General features: G+C 39.8%; 1 protein-coding gene across 8 annotated transcripts in view; it reads right to left on the minus strand.

Moving 5' to 3' along the window:
* CDC42SE2 (CDC42 small effector 2) overlaps positions 1 to 22,448 on the minus strand; it is an 80,769-nt gene that overhangs the window by 21,246 nt on the left and 37,075 nt on the right. For all 8 annotated transcript variants that reach the window (XM_017837211.1, XM_017837218.1, XM_017837215.1 and 5 more), the window contains one exon: positions 12,180 to 12,502. In XM_017837211.1, coding sequence (XP_017692700.1) covers positions 12,180 to 12,233 — 54 coding nt within the window. In that variant the 5' untranslated portion in view covers positions 12,234 to 12,502. The remainder of the gene's footprint in view (positions 1 to 12,179; positions 12,503 to 22,448) is intronic.

Genomic DNA, 22,448 nt, shown 5'->3' on the forward strand with positions numbered 1-22,448 from the left:
AAATGTTGGTCGTATGATATTACTTAAGAGTTCCCTATGCCATGCTGTCATCAGGCTATACCACCCAGATACTTGCTTCCATGATCAAGGCACAGAATCTGCCACAAGTTAACTTTCTTCTCAGATATCCTGCATGTTTTCTGTGTCTCAACCTTGGCTCACTATTTCACCAGGCTTCCCTGAAGTTCTGACAACATCCATAGACAGAGGCATTAGAGGAGCCACCTGCAGCTGCTGTCATGAACAGACATTGACACATGCTTCTCAATTGAGGCAAAGCTCTACACTGTGGAGAGCTGTATACCACATCAAAATACTTCAGGGCAAGAAGAATTGCACCGACAGGAAAAGTCTCACTTTTCAGGCGTATTCTGAGTTGTCTGCCATGGAACTGCTAAAACACCAGTGGTGCCTGTAAGGTTACCCTACAGAGAGCTACTCAGAACCTCTTTAACCTCTCCCTTGACACGTCTGGAAATAGCACATTACAAATATTTTTGAGATTTTTGAGGAACTTTACCCAAGTGCTGCTGGTTTTTCTTACTGGACAGAACAACCAATTTACAAGTCACCTAGATAAAGGATCACAAAGGCTGCACAGCTAGAAGACAACAGAGTACTCTTGGGAAATCCTGCCACTTGAAGCTTTTGGCTATTTCCTAATCTTTCTTTGTCCTAAACTATCTGTAGAGCTACATCGAAGTCTTAAGCTGTGCCAAGGGAGGTTTAGGTTGGACATTAGGAAGAAGTTCTTTACAGAGAGAGTGATTGGGAATTACAATGGGATGCCCAGGGACGTGGTGGAGTCCCCACTACTGAAAGTATTTAAGAAGAGACTGGATGTGACACTCAGTGCCATGGTCTGGGTGACAAGGTGGTGTTAGGTCAAAGGTTGGACTTGCTGATCTCAGAGGTCTTCTCCAACCTGGTCAATTCTGTGATGGCTAAGAAAAAAACCCTGAGAAACCCAAATGTTTCTGCCCTTCCCAACAGTTTCCCTGCAGGCTTCATTTTCAGACCACTCCTTCTGTGTTCAGAGATTGTATAGTCACAGTTCATTTTTGTTTAACAAACTAAACCACATAAACTTGCAGAAATCACAGTGTAAAACTTAGATGTGGCTGCCTATCTGGGGAACAGTAACAGCACGATCCGTACCACAGACAGTGCATCCTACAGCATTTCTTGTCTTAGGCATTAAAAACATAAAGTGTCTGCTATGTTTGGTCATAACAAGTAAATTGTCAGTAATACTCAGCCCTGCAATGCCTGCAGAGCCAACATTGCTAAGAGCCCAAGTTGAATTCTATTCCTTCTTGGGCATGGCCAAATTATTTACTAAATTCCAGTGAGCTGAAGCAGAGGGATTGTTCATGGAAAACTTACTGTACCAGTGTGGGAAAAAGATTCGGCTTGACTCTCCGAACCCAGATGGAGCTTGTAGACCTGGCAACTGGGAGATTTACTTATTTTCAAAAGTGGGTCCTTGTAAGAGTCAATCACTTGATCTACATTTTAGTGATCAGCAAACAACCATATGGTAAAATAGGGTTTTGAGTTGTGTATCAGAGCATCCTTTTTTAGACAAAAATTACAAGCACAACAAAACAAAACAAAGTCCTCTTATTCCCTTTAATATCTTTTCTTTCACTTTCACTGGAGAATGATGTGAGCTGACTAATTCCTGAACACTAAATTACGTAAGTTGTCATGTAATGTAAGGTACTGTAGGGTTTTGGGTCACTTTTCCTATTATATAGAGATAGAACAGGCTGATGTAAGCTCTTGTGTTTTCTCTGACTAAACAGAGTAAACAGTGTTTACACTGGTGTCAAGCTCACAGACACTGAGAAAGAGACAAAGATATTGCAGAACATAATTTTGTTGATTCGAAACATGCTACCAGCAGCACACAAGGAGAATAATTTTACTGTCTTCAATGGATGATCAAGATGCCCTCACATTTGTAAAATGTTATGGCAGATTCATTCATAACAATGAATATTGATCGCTTCAGGAACTCTTGGTTTATAATCTAGTTAGATATAGAAAAGGTGTTCACAGTGAACATCAAGTAAGTAAAGTAAAAAAAAAATTAATGTACATGTAACCAAGAAGTAGCATCATCCATTTTAAAACCTAGCTAGAATAAATTTTTTGCCCACAAAAACTACTACTAAACATCCAAGAATATCTTGGCAATCAGCAGGATCCCAGGCAAGCACCAAGAAAAATACTCTGGTAGTTGGTTTTTGCTGCAGTTCAGAATATTATTCCCAAAACACACTCAAAAGAACACAAAATAAACAAGAAACTCCAACCAAAACAGACCAAAAAAAAAAATCAACTAAACACCAAAATCCAACCTTACATTCCATCAAATACTTTTAGAAATCAGAGAAAATGTCTTTGCTATATGGAAAAAAAACATTAAGTGCTGCAGCCTGCAGAAAACCCCATAACCTTCAGTTCTTTAACCACTAAATCAGCTAAACACACATCTGTCTTCACGGTTCAGTCAGGTTTTTGCCAGATTTTAATCTAGGTGTGTATGTATGAAAAGGTGTAAACTTCCTCTTCCTTAATCTTCCCTGTGTAGGAACATTAATCTCCTTTAATGATGGAAATGTTGTCATTTTACTCCTGAATTAAAAAGAGCGGCTGAATCTCACTGACCTGAGATGCACACATGTTTTACTTCTCTAGGGGCAAGACCACACAAACTACATTTCTAGCCTTCCAGCAGTCAGTTTAGTCCACACTGCTTTACCACGGCCACCTGAATAACCTCTTCTCCCTCCCAAGCATTGGTTGTATAGCATTTTACAGATTTACACTGTCTTCATGGTTAGCTTATAGAAAAGTAAATATCCACACAGCATAATGGGCTTAGAAATCTTTTACAGGTTTTAAAAGTTTTTAAAAGCAATAATTAACCAGGCCCACTTCTCTCTCTGGTGTTGTTTCTTTAATCTCTGAAGTACACACATGGTAACTTTTTTTTTCTTTCTCTCTCAAACCTTCCTTTCTTTGCACTAAAAACCCTAGAGAAATTTCATTTTTCAAAGCTGCGTTCTGATGTTAAAAAAGGGAAAATATGCATTTGGTATTCTTCCACGGAGAATAAAAGGCTCTGTGAGCTCTTCTGCCTGCTGATCTGTGTATATCAGCATGCCTGTTCTTGTGTTGGCATTTCTTCTTCTCTTTACAGGTTTAGCAATGCCAGGCTGCTACCACAAACACAAGCAACCCGGTATTGTCACATACCTGCACACACACGTGTGTGTGTGTGTGTTTACATATCCTAGCAGATTTGTTTGGAATATATGCTTAGCAGCATTCATTCCCCCATTTTAACAGCAATCCACTACTTAACCACCATCCTAGAGCCTAGGAATTAAATGGTCTTTTCAGTGAGCGGAGTACAGCAAGCTGTATTTAAAGTAATATTTGTTCCAAACAGAGTTAAATAGGACATGCCCTATATAAATTTTACTGTGGTCTTGCAAGAAATCTATCTGAAGTGGATTTTAGCTTGTAAGCCCCCTACATTTAGAAGAACTTGATGTGTCATAATAGTAATTTCCTTCTCTAAATAATACACTCCCTTGATACACAACTTCAGTTACCAGTCGAAGGTAGCCAAGTGTGCTTTCTTTAGATAATTTAATTCCTGAAAGTTCACAAAACTAACAAAGCACCCCAAAAGGCAAGTTTTAAGCAAATATACATGGTGAGGTAAAGATTGGTAACCACAGTTTATGCAACTGTCTTTTTGAAAACCCTGACTGTGACATCACCTCTAAAATTCCATCATTCTGGTGTAATCCTCAATTAACATCTATTCATAAATCCTGTTGAAGTCTTTCCATCCATTTCATCAAAACTTGATTCATGTCCCAATTTTTCTGCTCTTTCTTCATTTAAGGTCCCAGGCTCTGAAGCCACTGATGGACCACCATACAGCTCTTCAAGCAACTCCTTCCAGCTGTAGAACAAGGACATAGCAATGTTAACATTTTGAATGAGTCAGGCCTGAACTGCAAGAAGGCCTGAACTCGGCATTAGTGGCAGAACTGGGAGGGTTTTCAGCAGAGATGAGACTTGAGCCTGTGCTTAAAGCAGTCTGAATCCAGAATAAGAGAACGCCACAAATTTCCAGCACACTCAGTGGTCACGACACAACACTCACGGGAAGTGTTTTTAAGTAAGTACAATACTTTCAAAGGTCACAATGTCTTTTAACAAAGTGAAACCACAAAGCTCTGTGCTGCACCACATCCCCCTCAGAGAGATGAATGTAAACTTAGGGGGAATGCAGACCCTGATAAGCAACAGTATTTCTTCCTATGCACTGTGATGATGATGAGCTCTGCACCTCTGCTCCACAGGTGGAAAGCTCCAGCTGGCTGAGCTGTAAAGCATGAAGAGCCACCCCAGTGTCAGCAAAGAAGGGCTGGTCTGGGCAAACTTAGAAGACAAATCACAATTTGGTCCCAATTATTTTCTCATTATCTGGAGACAAAACAGCCACGCACTAACTTGAAACAATCTTTGTGTTTCTTGGTTAGAAACAGATAAACTGTAACATGGTCCTGACAAAGACATGGCAAAATTAAAACATTCTGATGTGAGAGCATCCCAGAACACGCAAATTATCAACCAGGTAGTCCTTTTTGATACACCATCGAGCAGAACATAAAGGGTTGTTATGTTCACACTGAAAAAGTCATATCGCAAGCAAGAGAAACATACAATTATGAAGACTCTGTGCCTGCTAAAGACAGCATATTATAAACCCACATTATTTTCTGAGCCTGAATGAGCTGAAGTTACAATTGCAAGAGAGATAATGTAGTAAAACTATTAAAAAAATTCCATGCGAGCCTCACCCCTTTTGATGTGAGGACACTCTCAGAGCATGACAGTTAACAAATCACCCAGTGTCACACATTTATTTAAGGGAGAGAACACACAGATACCATCTTTCCCTGGCTACAGTAAACTACAGATCTCTTGAGGATACGCCCAAGTAGCTAAAAAAACTCTCTAAAATTATTTGAAAACCAAAAAAAACCCTAATGGGTTCAGATTCATCACTTCCCTGAATCTGCATCAGAGTGCAGTTCAAACTTCAGCTTTTCTGCCCAAGCTCCACTCTTTTATTCTCCTCACTCTGTGGCAGGATATAAGCCCAGAATTACAGAAGTCAGCATTTTAAAGTGATCAGATAAGATACTTTGAAGATGAAGGCAAGAAAATCATTGCAAGTGATTACATATTAAAGTCTGTGGCTTAATGTGTACCTTAAAAATTCAAGATCTTTGAGAATACCTGAAGAATAGCTATAATATAAATAAATGAGAAGTTTGTTGTCATGCATGTCTCATGCATAAGCAAGTGTCAAGACAGGAACTGCAGAACCAAAGATTTGAGGAACAGTCTGAAAAACTTTCAGCATTGTGAAATGCTCATGTTGGGAATTGAAAATGTAAGTGCAGGCAGAGATCTTTAAAACAGCCATCTAAAAATGCATATTCTGTGACCTGCATGCTAGTCTTAGGAATTACCTCCAACAGAATATCTGAGATCCATCCCAGAAAAGTTACGATGAAAATACAGCAGTGTTTTTACAGTAAGATAGCAGCAGAGGAAGCTTCTAGTCTCAATAGACCCTTTCATATGAAAAACAGTTAAAGCTAAAAGGCTGAACACTTAGCTTCAGGGCAGTCACTGACTTCTCTACTCACTAACACAAACCATACTTCCTTGTACTGTCAGTGAAAGTGCACATCTCCCAGACTATGCCTAAAATACCTCTGCCTCTAGTTGTTGGCAAGTAGAAATGCCCCTAAACCTTCATGCTTGCCCATCTCCCCTGCTACAACATGAAAATCAGAACAGGGAAAAAACAGCTGAACTGCCAAGCATTAGAACTAAGACATGCCAAAAATTCCAGGGCTTTGTACCTTCAGCTTCCATTAAAAAACCAAATAAATAAAAACTGCAAAAAATTGCACTGGGTTTGGTAATTTCAGAAATGCTTCAGCATAGTCTCCAAGGATGGCTGCAAAAAAACCTATCAATTTTTTCTAGGCAGTATCAACTAGTTCTTGCAGCTGCTCCTTTTGTCAGTGACTCTTACCGGAGGGGGGGGAGGTTTGCTCTTGAAGATGTCTTCTCACTGAAAGATTTCAAGGTTTAAGAGAACCAAGCAATTCAAGGGCTCTAACACTGGTATCCAGGTCAAGAAAGAGCACAATCTACTTCCTCCCCGTGTTTAAGTGGAAAGCCTGGGCTCTGTAGAGCCTGCAGATATTAAAAGCGTATTACGTCCTTCTTCAAGTATGTTGATAATGGCAAGACACATTCTCATCAACAGAAAGCTGGCATAATTCTCCTTCCCAGCCTCCCCCAAAGAGCTATTTTCCATGTCATCAGCTGGCATTATATTAAGTAAACAGCGTCAATAAAGCTAAGGGAGAGTTAAAAAATTTCACAGCCGTAATAAAATACTGTAAAATATTCAGTTAATTTTCATTCAGGTATTTATATATAAATAAAAAATGCTACCTTTTTTGGGTTTTTTTGTGGACACTTTAATACTTGAACACCACAGCAGATATTTTAAGACACGTGGAGGCTAATTTAAAGGTAAAAGAAAAACCCAAAACAACTCTATCAGGCTGAAAGCCGCACAAGCAGATCAGGTTTGAGAAATAAAGGCCAAGCATTTTGCTGCTTATTTAACTCTGTCCCCTTCGACAAGGTGTTCCCTCAAGCTACTCCTAACAAGAGCACTGAATAGGAAAAAGAAGGAATTTGAAGTATTTGAACTGACAGCTCAATATGTAACTCAGTAGGACAACTCTGAAATATGATGTCTCTCTAAAGTTGTCACCTTTTTTTACACGAGTCCTTCATGGGCTTACTGAATGCAATGGGCTGATCAAATGTAATGAAAAGGAGAGACTGAGTTTTAGAGTTTTTAAGCATGAAGCTGCACTTGCACAGCACTGCTGTACTGAAGAGGGAACCTGGACCAGTACTTCTTCAGTACCAAAGACCAAAACTGCTATGTGTGCCTACTGAGGGTGATTTATTCTGCAGTTCTTTGGCATACTGAATGCTTCACTATCTTTACAGTGATCAAGTTTTTAAGAGTTGCACAAATTGCAGTTGTAGATATGTCCTTAGCTCCACCTATGACTCCTCCAGAAAGCAAGCTAGGGCTGACAATATCTGTCAGTGGTTAATTTCCTTAAGCAACCAGGGTCAAGATCGTTTATGTCTTCTGTAACAATCAGCATTCAGTTCAGTTGATAAATACAGCAGTATGTGCAGAGTTTTTTTGGCCTCTATTTTAAGATGGGCCTCCCCATTCTATCTCTCCCCACCTATCTCTCAATCCTCTTTCATACATCAAGAGAGACACCGAGCAAACTTCAGTTTCCAAACCACTTTAAACATTTACGGCATAGCATGCAACAAAACCATAACAGCCTCCTGACAAAACACAACATGGAAATCATTTAAACAAAAGACAGGCAGCAAAACAGCAACTAATTAACTAGAGAAGGAAGAAACCATTTTTGATTCTTTTGTAGAAGAGCAGCAATTTTACTGCAAGGTCCAAGTAAACCGAAAAGCTCAGATATACTGAGCTCTGGCCCAAACCAGGTGGGAGTGCACCAGATCGTGACCAAAGGCTTCTCAGACCAAAAATTAACTTTGCAAGTTAAAAATGGACAGAACAGGAAAAAAGAAGTATAGGAAAATAACAGATTCCTGTTGTAGGCGACAAGCTCAGCCTACAAAAAAAAGCACGGACACCTCTGAAAACCTGCAAGACAAAAGGCTGGTAGTGAGGATTTGGCAGTTTACTGAAACGAGCAGTGGATGAGATGATAACAAGGAGAAAGCATGGGAAGAATGATCTTGCACTGAGAAATGCAAAATCAGCTTACAGAACCTATAAAGGGTATCAGTGAGAGGTGTAAGAAACCTGGTGGAATCACAGAAAGCGCTGCTCTTCTCAAAATAAAGGTTTGGGTCAGATCATAAGTGATTGAATTCAGGCTACTTAAACAACCAAGAAAACCTGAACATAGATAGTAAGACATTAACAACACCTCCTTGGTATCATGAAAACAGATATGAAAGCAACTGGTTGTCTGAAGTCTTCACTGTGGTAAAATATGTTATCAATCCAAAAAAAAAGAAGTTCACACTAGAACACCTTCCATTGGCTTTTGCTTGTATTCTACCACGGTAAAAACCTCTGGCTACTTAAAAGCAAGACCTAAGACACTATCAGGAACATGCTTCCTTCAACTGCATTCCTGATTACCCTTGTTTCTTTGAATACTTGTTTTCCTCATTCATCACCCTATTTCAGAGAAGCTTAGAGACCCAGTTTCAAACATGTGCCTTCCATGACCATGAGTACTGCAGTTTCGGATACACCAAGTGAAATATTTAGCAACCAGAGTATTATTTTAGGAGAGGGAGTAGAACACTGCTTTCTAAGACATCTGTGTTTTGTTTCACAGCTGGAGGGTGTATCCATTTAGCACCAACAAAAGACAAAAAGCTGTGCCGTGATACAGATCACTGAAAGATGATGGTAACGCTTGAATACTGTCTTTGAATTAAGGAACCTCAAAGTGCACTAGTATATAACTGCAACATTGTTACTGTTCTGCTCTAGGGTATGCTATTAGAAGTAATGGCAGTGAAATTCAGTAACTAATACATTCTTATTGTTCTTCTATAAAATTGACTGAAAGGGCTCATGCATGTACGCAGTTTTCATTTTAAGTGCACTATAGCTGAAAAAAACAGAGAGGCTGTACTTGACAATTTCTAATACAATATGCTATGATTTTGCCAGAAGAAAGTAGAGACAGTTCTTGCACCCTGGATTTCAAGAGAGGAGGAAACTCCTTGGATGCTCAATGGATGCTACAAATACCACAGAAACATGCAACTATTAGAAGTTTCATTTTTTCCCCCTCTAGTGAAGAGGCTTAACATTTATGTCACTATCCATGGCATTAAAGGTGTCTCAGACATCAGCAACTGCCAGAGATAATGAGAAAAAAGTTCATCTTTCAGAGAATGCCACCAGGCAGAAGGAGACGACCTAGGAGACAGGGGAGAATGGAAGCAGGTTCGTGGTGGCAGGCAAGTCCCCTCCCAGCCTGCCTCACCTTCCCAGGTGCCCCTATACAACAGGCATGGAACTGGATGGACAGACAACTCATGATGTAGACAAGATTTTCCTCCTTTCTCTGGTGCTGATCCACCTTTCTCTGGTGACCAGTGAGAGGAACTGAGGGAAAAGCACAAAGCTGTGTCAGCAGCTGCATGGGCTGGATATTAGGAGAAGGTTTTTCACCCAGAGGGTGGTTGGGCACTGTAACAGGCTTCCCAGGGTCACAGCACCAAGCCTGACACAACTCAAGAGGCATTTGGGCAATGCTGTCAGGCACCATGGTGTGATTCTTGGGGCTGTCCTGTGCAGGGCTAAGAGTTGGACTTGATGATCCTTGTGGGTCACTTCAGACTCAGGATATTAGGAAGAAATTCTTTACAGAAAGGGTGATCAGGCATTGGAATGGGCTGCCCAGGGAACTGGTGGATTCTCTGTCCCTGGAGGTTTTTAAGCTGAGACTGGATGTGGCACTGAGTGCCATGGTCTGGGAACCACGGCAGGGTTGGATCAAGGGCTGGACTTGATGATCTCGGAAGTCCCTTCCAACCCAGTTAACTCTGTGATTCTATGATGATTCTACGACAAATATAGGTTTAAAAACAGAAGAAACATTTTGAACATTGATCAGAACAAGCAGCAAGTTAACTTCCTGCTTTCAAGGTCTATTTTGAGAGGCTGGTGGTTGTTGGTCTTGCTACAAGACCATATTAGTCCACCTGCAGAAGAAGTACACTTAAACATGCAATGGCTGACCATGAAAGTTCAGCTGGGACACTGTTAGGCAGGCCACGAAGAAGTTGAGATGCAGGAGTTAAAATGAAAGAAGGCACAGGAAAAGGATGAAACTGGGCAGATTAGGCATTTCTCCTTAGCAACTGGACTCAACTGACAGGCTGAGTGCAGAGCAGGGGAATGACAGGTAACTTTTATGCAAGTTTGCATGTTTCACTTAGCTTATGATACAATAGGGCAATAAGTAACAGTATTTTGGGCTAAAAATGAGCAGGTTTTTCAGCATGTAAGTCTCCCAAACATGCAATCACACAGCACCTGCAGAGATAGGGGAAACACTGCTTCCTCACCACTTGTCTCGTTTATCAGTTTGCCTCACATTTACAGTACCTGCTTTGCTACACGTCAGAGACAGAAAACGTTCCTGTACTTGCTCAGAGGTACACCTATCTGATTAAACACCCCTCTTAGTGCAACAGTGTATGGCAGAACAATGGCTGTACAACACAACACAACAGGGGAAAGGACAATTAAATGCCTTTGGTCAAGCATGCCACAAAGGGCACACATTCCATTTTTTTCTGAGATGCATCCTTAAGAATTTTGGCATTTCATAACAAGCAAGTCTCCTATAGCATTTGAAAGGCAGATTTCAGAAACTAGGTCAATGCTCAGCAATGTGCTATTTGTATCTTAAACACAAGGATGGTTTTAATTATCAAGCAAATGCACACCACTGTATCAGCAGAAACAAAAAAATGGGTTGCTTCCCTTTTCTCCACTTTTGAAGTAAATTTCCCACCCGCTCCATGAGTCATGACCCACAGATCTCCATGTGCTATATTAATGTATGTGCATTTCTTGGGCAGTAACTTAAAGGTATCGTGAAGCTTGAGTCAAGACTCTGTAAGGAACTGAGCCTTGAGAGTCTCAAAACCAAAGGGAATATTCAGTTTTTCTACCTGAAACATTTTGAACTGTCATATCTTATTCAAATATATGTTCAGAAACCAAGGCAAATAACTTTGGCTACATATGGATGCAGCTAGCATTTTAAAGGATTGCATGGTATACAAGCAACAGGAGAGGATCACAGCTTCCCATGTTGGTCTCTCACAGTTCATCTCCCACAGCTCTGCTTCACTAGGATTGTGAGGAAGTTGCACTTATTAGTTCAAAATGGTAATGGTCACACTTTAATATTTGCATGCCATCCAGGGTTCAGTCTGGCATTCAGGTTTTGTGCAGTGATGACGCCTAATGTGAGTTGTTTTTTTTTCCCCCTTAATCCCTTGGCTTCCCCAAAGCCAAATATTAACATCTGAGCATATTAACGTGAGTTTACTCACTCTGGGATTCTCCTGGTCACTGTAATACCAGCACACCCTTTAGTAGTAACTGGGCTTTTTTTCACATAATGGTAAGATCACTGTCATTTCTATACATTCATTAACTTGATTTGAATGCCACCATACAAGGATTTTTCTCACAATTCTAACCATATGCCTGGTTAATTTTACCTTCATGCAGGCAGACTTTCTCCCAACAGCACTGAACTCAGAAACATACTCTAAAGGTACTTAGGGTATATGAAACCCAAGAACATTTCCCAAGAATTTTTCTGTTTTCCTTACACGTGCTTTGAAATGTTCTTTCATCCAACTGTTCGCTATGTAGGTTTTCACACAACCACCATTTCAAATTCCACTTAAAAAGTATTTACAATACGAGTGCATCCCTTCACTCTTTAAAGATTCACTCTAAAAATTAACAAGAACTATGAAAGCTGAAATCCTTGATTAAATTAAGGCAGAGGAGGACTGAATTTCACTTCGAACTTTTTAACAGATTCCTTCTCCTATCATAATCTAGCCACACCCATAGGTGGGCCTTCAGCCACATAGAAGTCAGGACATTTACAGATTTCCACTAAAAAGTTATTTACTCTAGGATGACAGTTTACACCCTCATCACCCTTCTCTTCTCCTCCTCTTCAATTCAAACAAATACAAGCTCTTTTCAAGGATAGATCTGATCTTAAGGACAGGAAAATACCAGTACAACAGTAGTTTAGAACAGACTTTTTTCTGACCCCAACAAGGCAGGATGTTAATTAATTCTCACCAAGCTTGGCCAAACAGCACTAATTTAAAAAGCTGTAAGAAAACCAGAAAATGTGAACAATGTAGTTAATTATGTTAAAACAAAGCAATGCCAATATTATACTTACAGGCTGAGGCTGTTCTGCAATACAGCAGTTGAAACACAACCAAAACTCACTCATTGTTTACAGTCTGAAGTGGGAATGCAGATGAAATGCAGGACTCAACCTTCCTAAGCCTGTCTGCAGATAGCAAGTTCTTCAAACAGGTTTATTTATAATGGCTCCAATGTGAAAATCTTTTTTTCTGTTGAGCTCTTTCTCCAAAGACTAGTCAGTCCCAGGACAAACAACTTGAAGGCAAAAGGTTATTTTAGTCTTCTTTCAGAAGGTTGATCCCAGCACCACAGAAATGTTATGTATGCTTCTTTGGTCCCTAGCGTTATGTGAACCTGAAAAGAGAAGTACATTACATCAAAAAGAGAGAATATACAGAACCTCAAGCTCCCAGCCAGCCACCCACAGCACCAATTTGTTGGTAATATCCTGAATCACAGACTGAAGTCATGTGCTTATTTCTGCAGTGACTACCAAAAATGGCATATACCATAAAATCCATATGAGGCCTACATTCCAGCTTTGGTTAGATGAAGTGATAGTAAGAACTGGCATCCAATCTTTTGGCAGTCATCTTGGTTTGATTGGTTTTTAACTTTCAAATGTCATTTCAGAAAGTGATAATTTGCCCACACACCCCTTTAAACTTCTTAGGGAAATCTGCCTCTTGACATCATATTTCTCAATGGAAAAGTTACTCAGTCCATTCACAGTGTGAGGTTTAAATAGTATATAACCTCAACCCTGTCACACAATTGTCAGTCCAAGGGATGCTTTCCTAAATGTTGAGGAAACAAATAAGATTTATGTACATGAAAAATTTGCAAAATGGCTGGACTTGCTCTACACAATGTATTCTCCTTCCACTCTCTTCTACCCTATGCTTCATGTACAACTGACTTCAAAATAGGACATCATAGAGTTTGAAACTGTTTCCTAAAAGCTCTAAAATTCCTCCAGTGGAACAAATGAGGCTCCAGATTCCAACCATTCCTTTGCTAAAATACTGTTTATTGATAAATCTCCATTCCAGTTTCTTTCAGCAGGAGCACAATAAAAATTCCTGTGAGATTTCATTTATCTCGAAATTTATCATAAACTTGACTTTAAGAGAAAGCAAGATAACAAGTACTCTGAAGTTTTTACATCCATACTCCTTAATAATTCTATATACGACTGTGTCTTCACTCGTACAAACATTTGCATAGCTATGTATCATTACTCCAGTGCAATTCCTCACAGCATGAAGTGGTTTGGAGACTCCATGGGATGCATAAAACTACACACACACACACACACACACATATATATATATAAATATACACACACATTCTGTGTCAGAGCAGTTCCACTTTGATACCACCTTCATCAGCTCTCTATACGACTGAAAACATGATGAACTTTAAACAGCAAGACCTGGACTAACAAAGGAAACCTTGACAAGAAAATACTCTGTTGTTCTCTGCAGTACTGGCATTTGCATGCTACACAAATTTCTTTTCTAAATTTCATTCAGTATGTAACAAAATCAGAATTCAAATACGGTTAACTACTGTTAGCATGTAACGTTTGACAATTCTAGTTCAGTAACTGTACAGCTTATGCCTTCTTAAAATGTGGTTGGTTTACTTCTGAGAAGATAGGCTCCAAGTTGTTCTGAAACACAGGAATGACTCCTCACTTTAGATTAAAAGCTGCTGAATAACAAAGCCAACCTAGAGATTGTGAATAATAGTCTCTGATAACATGTTCATTCTTAAAAATATATTTTATCTTCTATTGCCTGGTATGGTGCTATATTTGCCTTTAGTTTCATGGTTCTTTTTCAAGATTTCAACACTTGAACAACACTTTTTCAATCTGCTGTCTTTTAATTAAAAAAACATGGTTGACATATCACTAAGTCTGGAGAAAACTAACATTAAAAGCACCTCTTAGAAGGCAAACAAATACTTAGCAGGATTTGTTAGAGCTCCAGAATTTCGTACTCCACCCCGGCCTGTTAAACATGATTTTTTTACAGTGGCAAAATGAATATAAAATATCAGGTATAAATCTGCTGCACCAAAAAGGAAAGAGAAAACAATTAATCTGAAAAGAAAAAGGTGTATTAGCGCTGCGATGTCAATGGTGACATATTAGGAACTTGTCTTACACTGCTAGCTTCCTGTTTAAAGAGCAAGCTGAAACAGGAAAATTCTGCTGTTCTTTTCCAAATTATTGGTTATAAAGAAAGAAAATAAAAAGCACCACACTGACCTACAGCTACTAGTCAGGTAATTAAGTAGCATCAGCACACCAGCAATCTCGTGGGAAAGTGTTCCTCCAAAGCCTGAACTGCACCTCAAACCTGGCTGCAGTTTATGAGGTCCCAAAACCCGCGCGATATTTTACAGCTAGTTCCCTGCTTTGTCATGGGATTAAGATTTGAATCATAGAACCACAGAATGGTCTGGGCTGGAAGGGACCTTAAAGATCAGAGGCCGAAGAACACAGTTCATGACCACAGCTCTGCCACCCTTTGTGTTTGCTCTTTACACAGTTTATGGTGCTCAGAGCTGCAGAACACTGTAGAGCTCATGTGGAAAAGATAAGGCACTTACTCTGTCTGAACCGGTAAGTTTATCAAGTGATGAGTGGTGGAACACCTATTTGCTTTTCCCACGTAAACCTTCTGAACTCTGAGTGCAATTTATTTTAGAGTGTGTGATTCACATTGCAAGAACACGCAGGACTATCATGCTGAACAACTTTGTTCAGCATCTTAAGGCTTTTATACCTTATTTATTATTTCAGTCTCATACCATTTACAGACATTCTAAGCAGTATGGAGAAATTAAGATACTAAAAAATAACACATTGTTTAATATTTAGAGTGAAAACCAGTAAGGTAATTTTCATTACTCTAAGGTTTATTCCACGGTGACTGGTTTACTGCAAACCCCAAAACTATGGCTGATTGTAAAGTACCAGTCATAAAGGCAGCAAGTGCAAACACAGCATTAACGAATAGTTGGGGCAGAGCACATTCTGTTACAGTTTCACCCATTTTTCTTACTAAAGCAGTATTAACTTCTCTGTGGGAAATATACAGAGCAGGAAAGGTAAACAAAGAAATCAATTTTCCCCCCAAGCTCTTTATGTTTACTGATAAAAAGCAGGTTAGGCAGCATTTACCTTAGCTGATCCATACAGGAATATGCTGTATGCAGTGGAGGGTCAGTTAAAATAAAGCTACTTATTAATTACATAGCTTAAGAACAGCTGCTGTTTTTTTAAAAAAACATCTATATAGTTCCTTTTAAGGGTGAACCCTCTGTGTCCTCTGACTGCACACTGTTCAGTGCGGCTTCAAACAGGAAGTGCAGTAACAACACTCTTTGACAATTACTTGAAGCAAATAAAACCACAGGAAGAGAGAAAAAAAATGACAGCAGGTGTTAGTGTCTGAATTTAGCTAGATTTGCTTCAAAGCTCAGACTACTGCTTAAGGAGAAGGGGAAGGGGGGGAAGGTAAAAAAAAAAAACAAACCAAAAAACCCAAAAACCCAAACTGTGAACAAAAAATCATAACTAAGTATGCCATGTCAAGACACAACATGATGACATGTACATGATAATGTGCACATGTATGCACAGTCACAATCAGACCTACTAGCATTTTAGTTTCAAGTACTTTGTAAGAAAGAAATTTACAGTTATTCTTAATATTCTTCATATTGGAGATTAATTCACTAAAATACATGGTTGCTCTCCACTAGGGTTTTTTTGCCCTAAAGGTTTTAAAAAGCTATAATTACTTTCAATCCTGCAAGCAGTAAGTAGAAAAAGTATAATTTCTGAGTGTATTTTTAAGACTTCATGTTTTACACTTTAAACCTCTGTTGTAGCCGCACATTTTCCTCTTGATGATGACTACATAAAGTCAAGTGGCAGCCAGAAGTGAGGAGGAAAGAGGATTAAGGTGTGTCCAAACCCACAGAGGGGTTGCAGTGGTGCACACTTCCATACACTTACAGCTGTAGCAACTGGAGGATGATCTCCAGCTCTCAAAGGAAGTGAGAAGTGTTTATTCCCTTGCCAGTCTCACGTTTTTAAATAAAACAACTTACAAGAAGCAAGAGGTTTTAAACAAACACAACCTATGGGGAAAGTTGCCTTCAAGCATGAATTTTGTATCAGAAACTATCTCCTCACCGGGGCACTGCACTTAACAGAAACACTCTTCCTCCCTTCACTGCTACCCGAACAGGCACTTCTGGGGACTCTGGCACTCATATTAATGCACCAATTATCTTTTGCACTTTCAGGTCCTGAGAAACCTGAGCTGCAAGTAACTCTTGCCAGACAAAAGAGGGACAACATTCACCATCAACACAGGCCAAATAAGGCTGAAATCCCTTCTTCATTTCCTCTTAATTTTCCCATATCGATTCTGTCCCAACCCCCAGCCAAGTGCTTTAGGGTTTAGTTTAAGGACATCTAAGAAACTTCTTCAACGTTTGAATTAGACTTTCTTGTACATTTTCAAGTCTTGAACACATAGGTCCTGACTCTGTGAAGAGGTTATTTTATCCATGTCTTTATAATATAGTTTTGCACATTATGAGTAAAGCCATTTATAAGATTTTATTGCAGGGTTTTATTTTGGGATTACTGGTCATTTGGAATCAGTTCTTATTTTTTGTCCCTATTTATACTGAAATGGTTTGCATTAGTATATTTTCAACACAGAAACAAGGTTGTACTTCAAATCAAGCTCAACACAAATTAATAGCCGTAAACGACTACTACTACATAAACGACTACAGTACTTTTCTTCTGAGTTAAAAGTTTGAAAGAGTGATGAAAATGAGGGAACAGGATACAGGCACTACTATGGAATACTTAAAGAGATAGATGGGTTGATTTTTTTTTTTTTAAATGTTGTTGTTGGTAATAGAATGGAGTCTGGCTTTACAAACAATCTCATCTTTCACTGTAACCAGAACACCTCCAGCTTTTGTGTTTTCAATTTTTAGGAAGCCATCACAAGTTTCCCTGCAAAAAAATGTACCCACCTAGGCTAATACATGGGAGTGCAGCAAAAGATACAGGAAGGAAACCACAGTAAGTTTGTAAGGAGAAATACTAGGCTTTTCTTATCAGGTCACTGATAGCATATTATATTTAAAAAAAAAAAAAATTCCCATTAGTCGAAGTTCTAATTGGTCAATAACATTTTCTTCTTAAGTGGCAATCCCTATTGAGGGTAACACAGAAGAATGCTTTTCTCAGCTAGCCTCCTTGCTAATTCTAACTGGTAATATCAGTCAGAGAGGAAAAAATTCCCAGGGCAAAGTAAAGGTTCAAGGCAGTCTGTCAACAAGGTACCATTTCCATAAAGAATGGAAAGAAAAAAACCCAAAACAAACCTCAAATCTCCCTGAAGAACCCCCAGTTACTATTCTAAAGTAAGGATTGGGAATCCACAATATTTTCATCCAGAGAGACCATAATTTTAAAAACAGAGTAGCATTAAAAGGAAGGGAATAGTCATGCTCATGACAAACTGCATGCAGATCATACAAGATCATACTCCTACCTTTTTTTAATATGACAATAGATAAAAAGCATTATTCGCAGCCTTTATAATATTCTTTTTTTTCACAGGAAACAAATACATCAAAGGAATTTTCAACAAAGATTCAGGATAGACAAAAGGAGTAAGTGTGAACAAGAGGAGAAAAGGCCATAAAAACTGCAAGCAATTCAGAGAGGCAAACTCTCACCAGTACAGTAAGTGTTTCATGTCAAAAAAATCAATCACCATGGCACACCACTGCTGCAGATTTTAACCATCTGTGGTAAAACAGCCTTGCAACACAAGTCTGACATTGCATCTGAAGACATTTTAAGGCACTTCAGCAAATTATTGCTGTCACTTCTGCTGTCCTGAAGGCAGGCTGGTGAGCAGCACCAATTTACACACCTGAGGCAAGGTGTTTCTATTTCTTTGTTCCATTTTGCACAAAGTAGGGAGCTGATGGGTAACCCACAAAAGGCTGTTTCCCAAGTCATCAAAACCTTACACTATTTATACATTTTAACAAACAAATAAATCACTGGCTACAAGTGATTAACTCGCTACAATAAATTCACTGGCTACAAATTACATAGTTCTCTTATTAATTAGTACTATATCTTCTACTGCTTAAATGATTTTCTCACTTCTCATGCTAATTAGTCTGCATGCTCTGTCATCCTCTTTTGAGTCAGTGGGTTTCTTGAGTCAGTGGTCACAATCTCCCTCTGCCAGAATTACCTTTTATTCAGCTGGAGCTGATTTCAGCAGAGTTGCTGAGTTGGCTTTGTTAGTTTCTTCCTTATCTTTAGAGCTCTGCCAGAAGTCCTTGTGGCCTATGAATTCTGCATTGTTTTTGTCTACTGTCAGTAGCACATCCTTCTCCCCAGTCTTCGTTAACTTCTCCCCAAGTCTGAGATCATGGAGCCATGTCAGGCCTTAAACCTTAACGAGGCAATTCTACTAACAAGTAATTTATCTAATACCTGGACATCACTTCGTCACCTCCCACTCAAGGTCTCAAATTATGAGACCGATTGCAGTAAGCAAAAACAGCATCACATTTTGTGACACTACGTTCACTCAGTCACCCAGCGCCGCTATCTAAGGGTTCACACACCCCTGTTTGAAAAGCCAGATGAAAAACCTCTGTTCAAGCTGCCCTTGGCACATGGCAATGCAATGTTCCAAATAGGAAGAGTGCATCAGCTCAAGCAGCACGTCTCTGCTTTAGCTTTCAGTTCCACAGCTTGCAAGCAACAAAAACCGCAACAGCTTTTTGTTCAGGGTGCGACAGAACTGTGTACTTTTTTAATCTGCTTTTTTAATAGCCTTACTATTTATATATATTTATTCTCTAGCCCTTTTATAATTTCTCTATTATTAGCTGCTTTAGATGATTTGAACTCTGCATGTGCACCTGCATGCAGGCACATGGGAGATTGCTTAAAGGAACTTAAAAGTTAAGACAAATCACATTTTCAAAGACACTTTGGATCAATGTAGAGAAGAAGTGGAATTCAGGACTTTTAGAGTATGCAGTCACAGAAGCTGTAGGCAGAGACCTATTAGTTCATGCAGCCCATTTTCTCAGGAGTATCAGTTCCCAGGAAGCAGTACAGTCTATTGTTACTGTCCACTGGACTGTACTTTCAGAAATCACATTAGATGACCACTCTGCAGCTTAATACAGGTGACAGAAGTTGGCTTCAACTTCTACTGCCCTTACTGGTTGCTCACTTGAAGAGCACTCACACAAGAACCACACATACATAAATCTAAATTAGGCTACAACTGGTCTGGAGTGGTATCAGTTTTTCCTGACTAGACACTTCAGAGCAGTATATTAAGCGTTTGGTTTATCTTACAGGAAGTCCATCTTCGGACAGAAAATGGAGCAGAAACACATGCAATACCACCTAAGCCAGGCAGGAAAAGCAGGATGTTACTGGGGCATATGGCAGAGCCAGAAAGCACAGAAATTTCAGAACTGGTGAGAGGTGGTAAGTGATAACTAGGCCTGTTTGGATTTTGCTCTAAACTTGAGCATGAGGAGCTGCACCAGTAGACAGACTGACAAAGCACGTCTCAAAAAGAATGCCCTAGTCAGGGATCTGCATGCATGTAAAAATGCTTACTATAGCATTATGTGTGCTTTCAAACCAGACCACGTGGAGAAAAAAAAAAAAAAACAACCAAAAAACAACCTGATAAATTGCCTGGCTTATTCTTAGTCGTCCATCAATAGCCTGAGATCTGGCAGCACAGTACTGTGTAACATGCAGCACAAAGTGACACCTGGACAGGAGGGTCAGGTTTCATCTTTGTCTAGCAGCATACAGCAAGAAATGGTTCTCTTCCCCTGCCTTGAGACATTTCTTAAGTCACTTAAGGGAAAGGAAAATCTAGACATAACCATAGCAACAAGGAAATTTGGTTCCTGTACCATAATTTAAATATGCCATAAAGCATAGAAGAGTGTCTTGATTCTGTAACACTTAAACAATTGCAAAGAAAATAATGAACTGAAATACAACTACTAACAAGTACACACAAGAGAGCTTTTAGACTTCCACAGAACAGATAACCCTTCTTAGACACTTTTACACGTAAGAAACCTACCAAACACCACGACTGCATGTGCATGCACATATCCATATGAAGCCACACACACACAACCTGTAATTAGTAACTGCAGCAATCATAAAGTATTTCATTCCCATGGCCAAGGCTATCATGCAAGTATGTAAACAACCAGAAAGCTAACAAGCTTTTACCTCTACAAACCTCAGACAACCAGGCTCTATTAAGGAGAACTAGGGTCAGCTGGTAAAGAAGAAGTTCATATGTTAGAGTTGCAGTCAGTATGAAATTTAAGTTTTCCAAGTCAACAGCACGTTTTCTTTTTTGTTGAAAGGAACACTCATTTTTCAAAACAGAATGAAATTCAGAGAGGGGAGAAAAATGAAGAAACTCTTCAGATTTTTTTTCTCTCCATAGTTGCTTGCACCAAGGCATTACACATGCACACATAGTCATAGCTCATTAGTACCATTAACACCAGTACCTATACAGATTTGTTTATCATAGATGAAATAACCTTTGAACTGCAGCTTGATTCAGATACTGCACATTAATTAAGAGGAACTATTGCTCTTTGCTTGTCCTTCTCCCAAGCTGAGAGTCACTGCAAATGATCCTTAATATTCAGCTGAATTTGAGTATCTAATTTACTCTTTGAAATGCGTACTCGACCACAGAAAGCTCTTGCTGCGTACCCCCACAATCAGAGCATGAAAAAAATGTAACTGCAAACAAAGTCTCAAAAATCCTTGCTGACTTTCTTTTTGTGACAGATATTTGCTTATTAATTTTTTTGGTTGGAAGTGCAGATCAAGTTTGTTGCTTGGCAAGCCCATGACGGATGCACATGCTCTGAGTGAGGAGTGCTTTGGTTCGGGCATCACCGACAAGAAGGTCTGACTGAAGTCAGCCCAGCTGTGCAAACCTGTCCCAGGCCGTATCTTCACAAGGACTACAGAATCTCGGCCATGCCTTTACCAGGACCAAACTGTGCCACGCTGAGCTGGCTGTGATGGGGTTACTCATCAGCCTTCTCTCCTCCAAGCGGAACAAACCCAGTGACCTCGGCCTCTCTTCACAAGCATTGCCCTCGAGACCTTCCACTGCTTTGGTCACCCTTCCCTCTGCAACAGCTTTATATCCCTTGAGCAGAGCCTGCACCAGTGCACAGCAGAGCAGGACAATCACCTCCCTCACCCAGCTGTCAGTTGCTGTCCCTAATGCACCCCAGGACACAGCTGGCCCTCCTGGCTGCCAGGACACACTGTTAAATAATGTTTGACTTGCCATCAACCCAAATGACAGATCTCTTCCCAACTCTCTTTCTGAGTGGCTGCTTTTCAGACTCTTGGCCCCCAGTTTGCATGTTCAAGCAGCAATACCTCGCCCCAGATGCAAAATCTGACACTCGTTCTCCATACTCCTGGTGATTTCCCATCCCTCTAGCCTAACCAAATCTCTCTGTAAGGCCCCTCCACGCTCAAGGGAGTCCACAGCTCCTCCTTATTTAGTGTAATTGGTAAACTTATTTAATGTAATGCAACTGACTCAATACCTGCATCCAGACCCCTCATAAAAAGATCAAAGAGCACAGGGCCGAGGATGGAGCTCTGTGGGACCCCACTAGCGACAGGTCTCCAGTCTGCTGTCACCCCATCCACTATTACCCTCCGTGCCTGACCCGTGAGCCAACTGCTCACCCAGCACACGGTGTGTTTATCCAGCTGTGAGCTGGACACTTTGGCCAGAAGGATCCTGTGAGACAGTGACAAAAGCTTTACTGAAATCCAAAATGGCTTCTCTTGGTCAGCGGGCTGGGCTACTTTGTTCTAAAAGGAAATCCAGTTTGTCAAACAGATCTTTCCCCTCATGAACTCATGCTGCCTGTGACTGATGACTCCGTTGTCCTTCAGGTGTTTTCCAGTAACTCCCACACCAGATACTGAAGTGAGACTGACAGGCCTGTAGTTATCAGGGTCTTCCTTCTCACCCTTCTTGAAAACTGGGTTAAATCACTGCTTAGTTCCCATTCAATTACTGCTTAATTGATTACCATTTAATTTGCAATAAACCACTGATTAATTATAATTCAACCATCATTTAATCAGATTAATTATAATTTGATCATCATTTAA

Source organism: Lepidothrix coronata, unplaced genomic scaffold, assembly GCF_001604755.1.
Source record: "Lepidothrix coronata isolate B3197 unplaced genomic scaffold, Lepidothrix_coronata-1.0 Scaffold296, whole genome shotgun sequence".
In the NCBI taxonomy this organism is placed as follows: domain Eukaryota; kingdom Metazoa; phylum Chordata; class Aves; order Passeriformes; family Pipridae; genus Lepidothrix; species Lepidothrix coronata.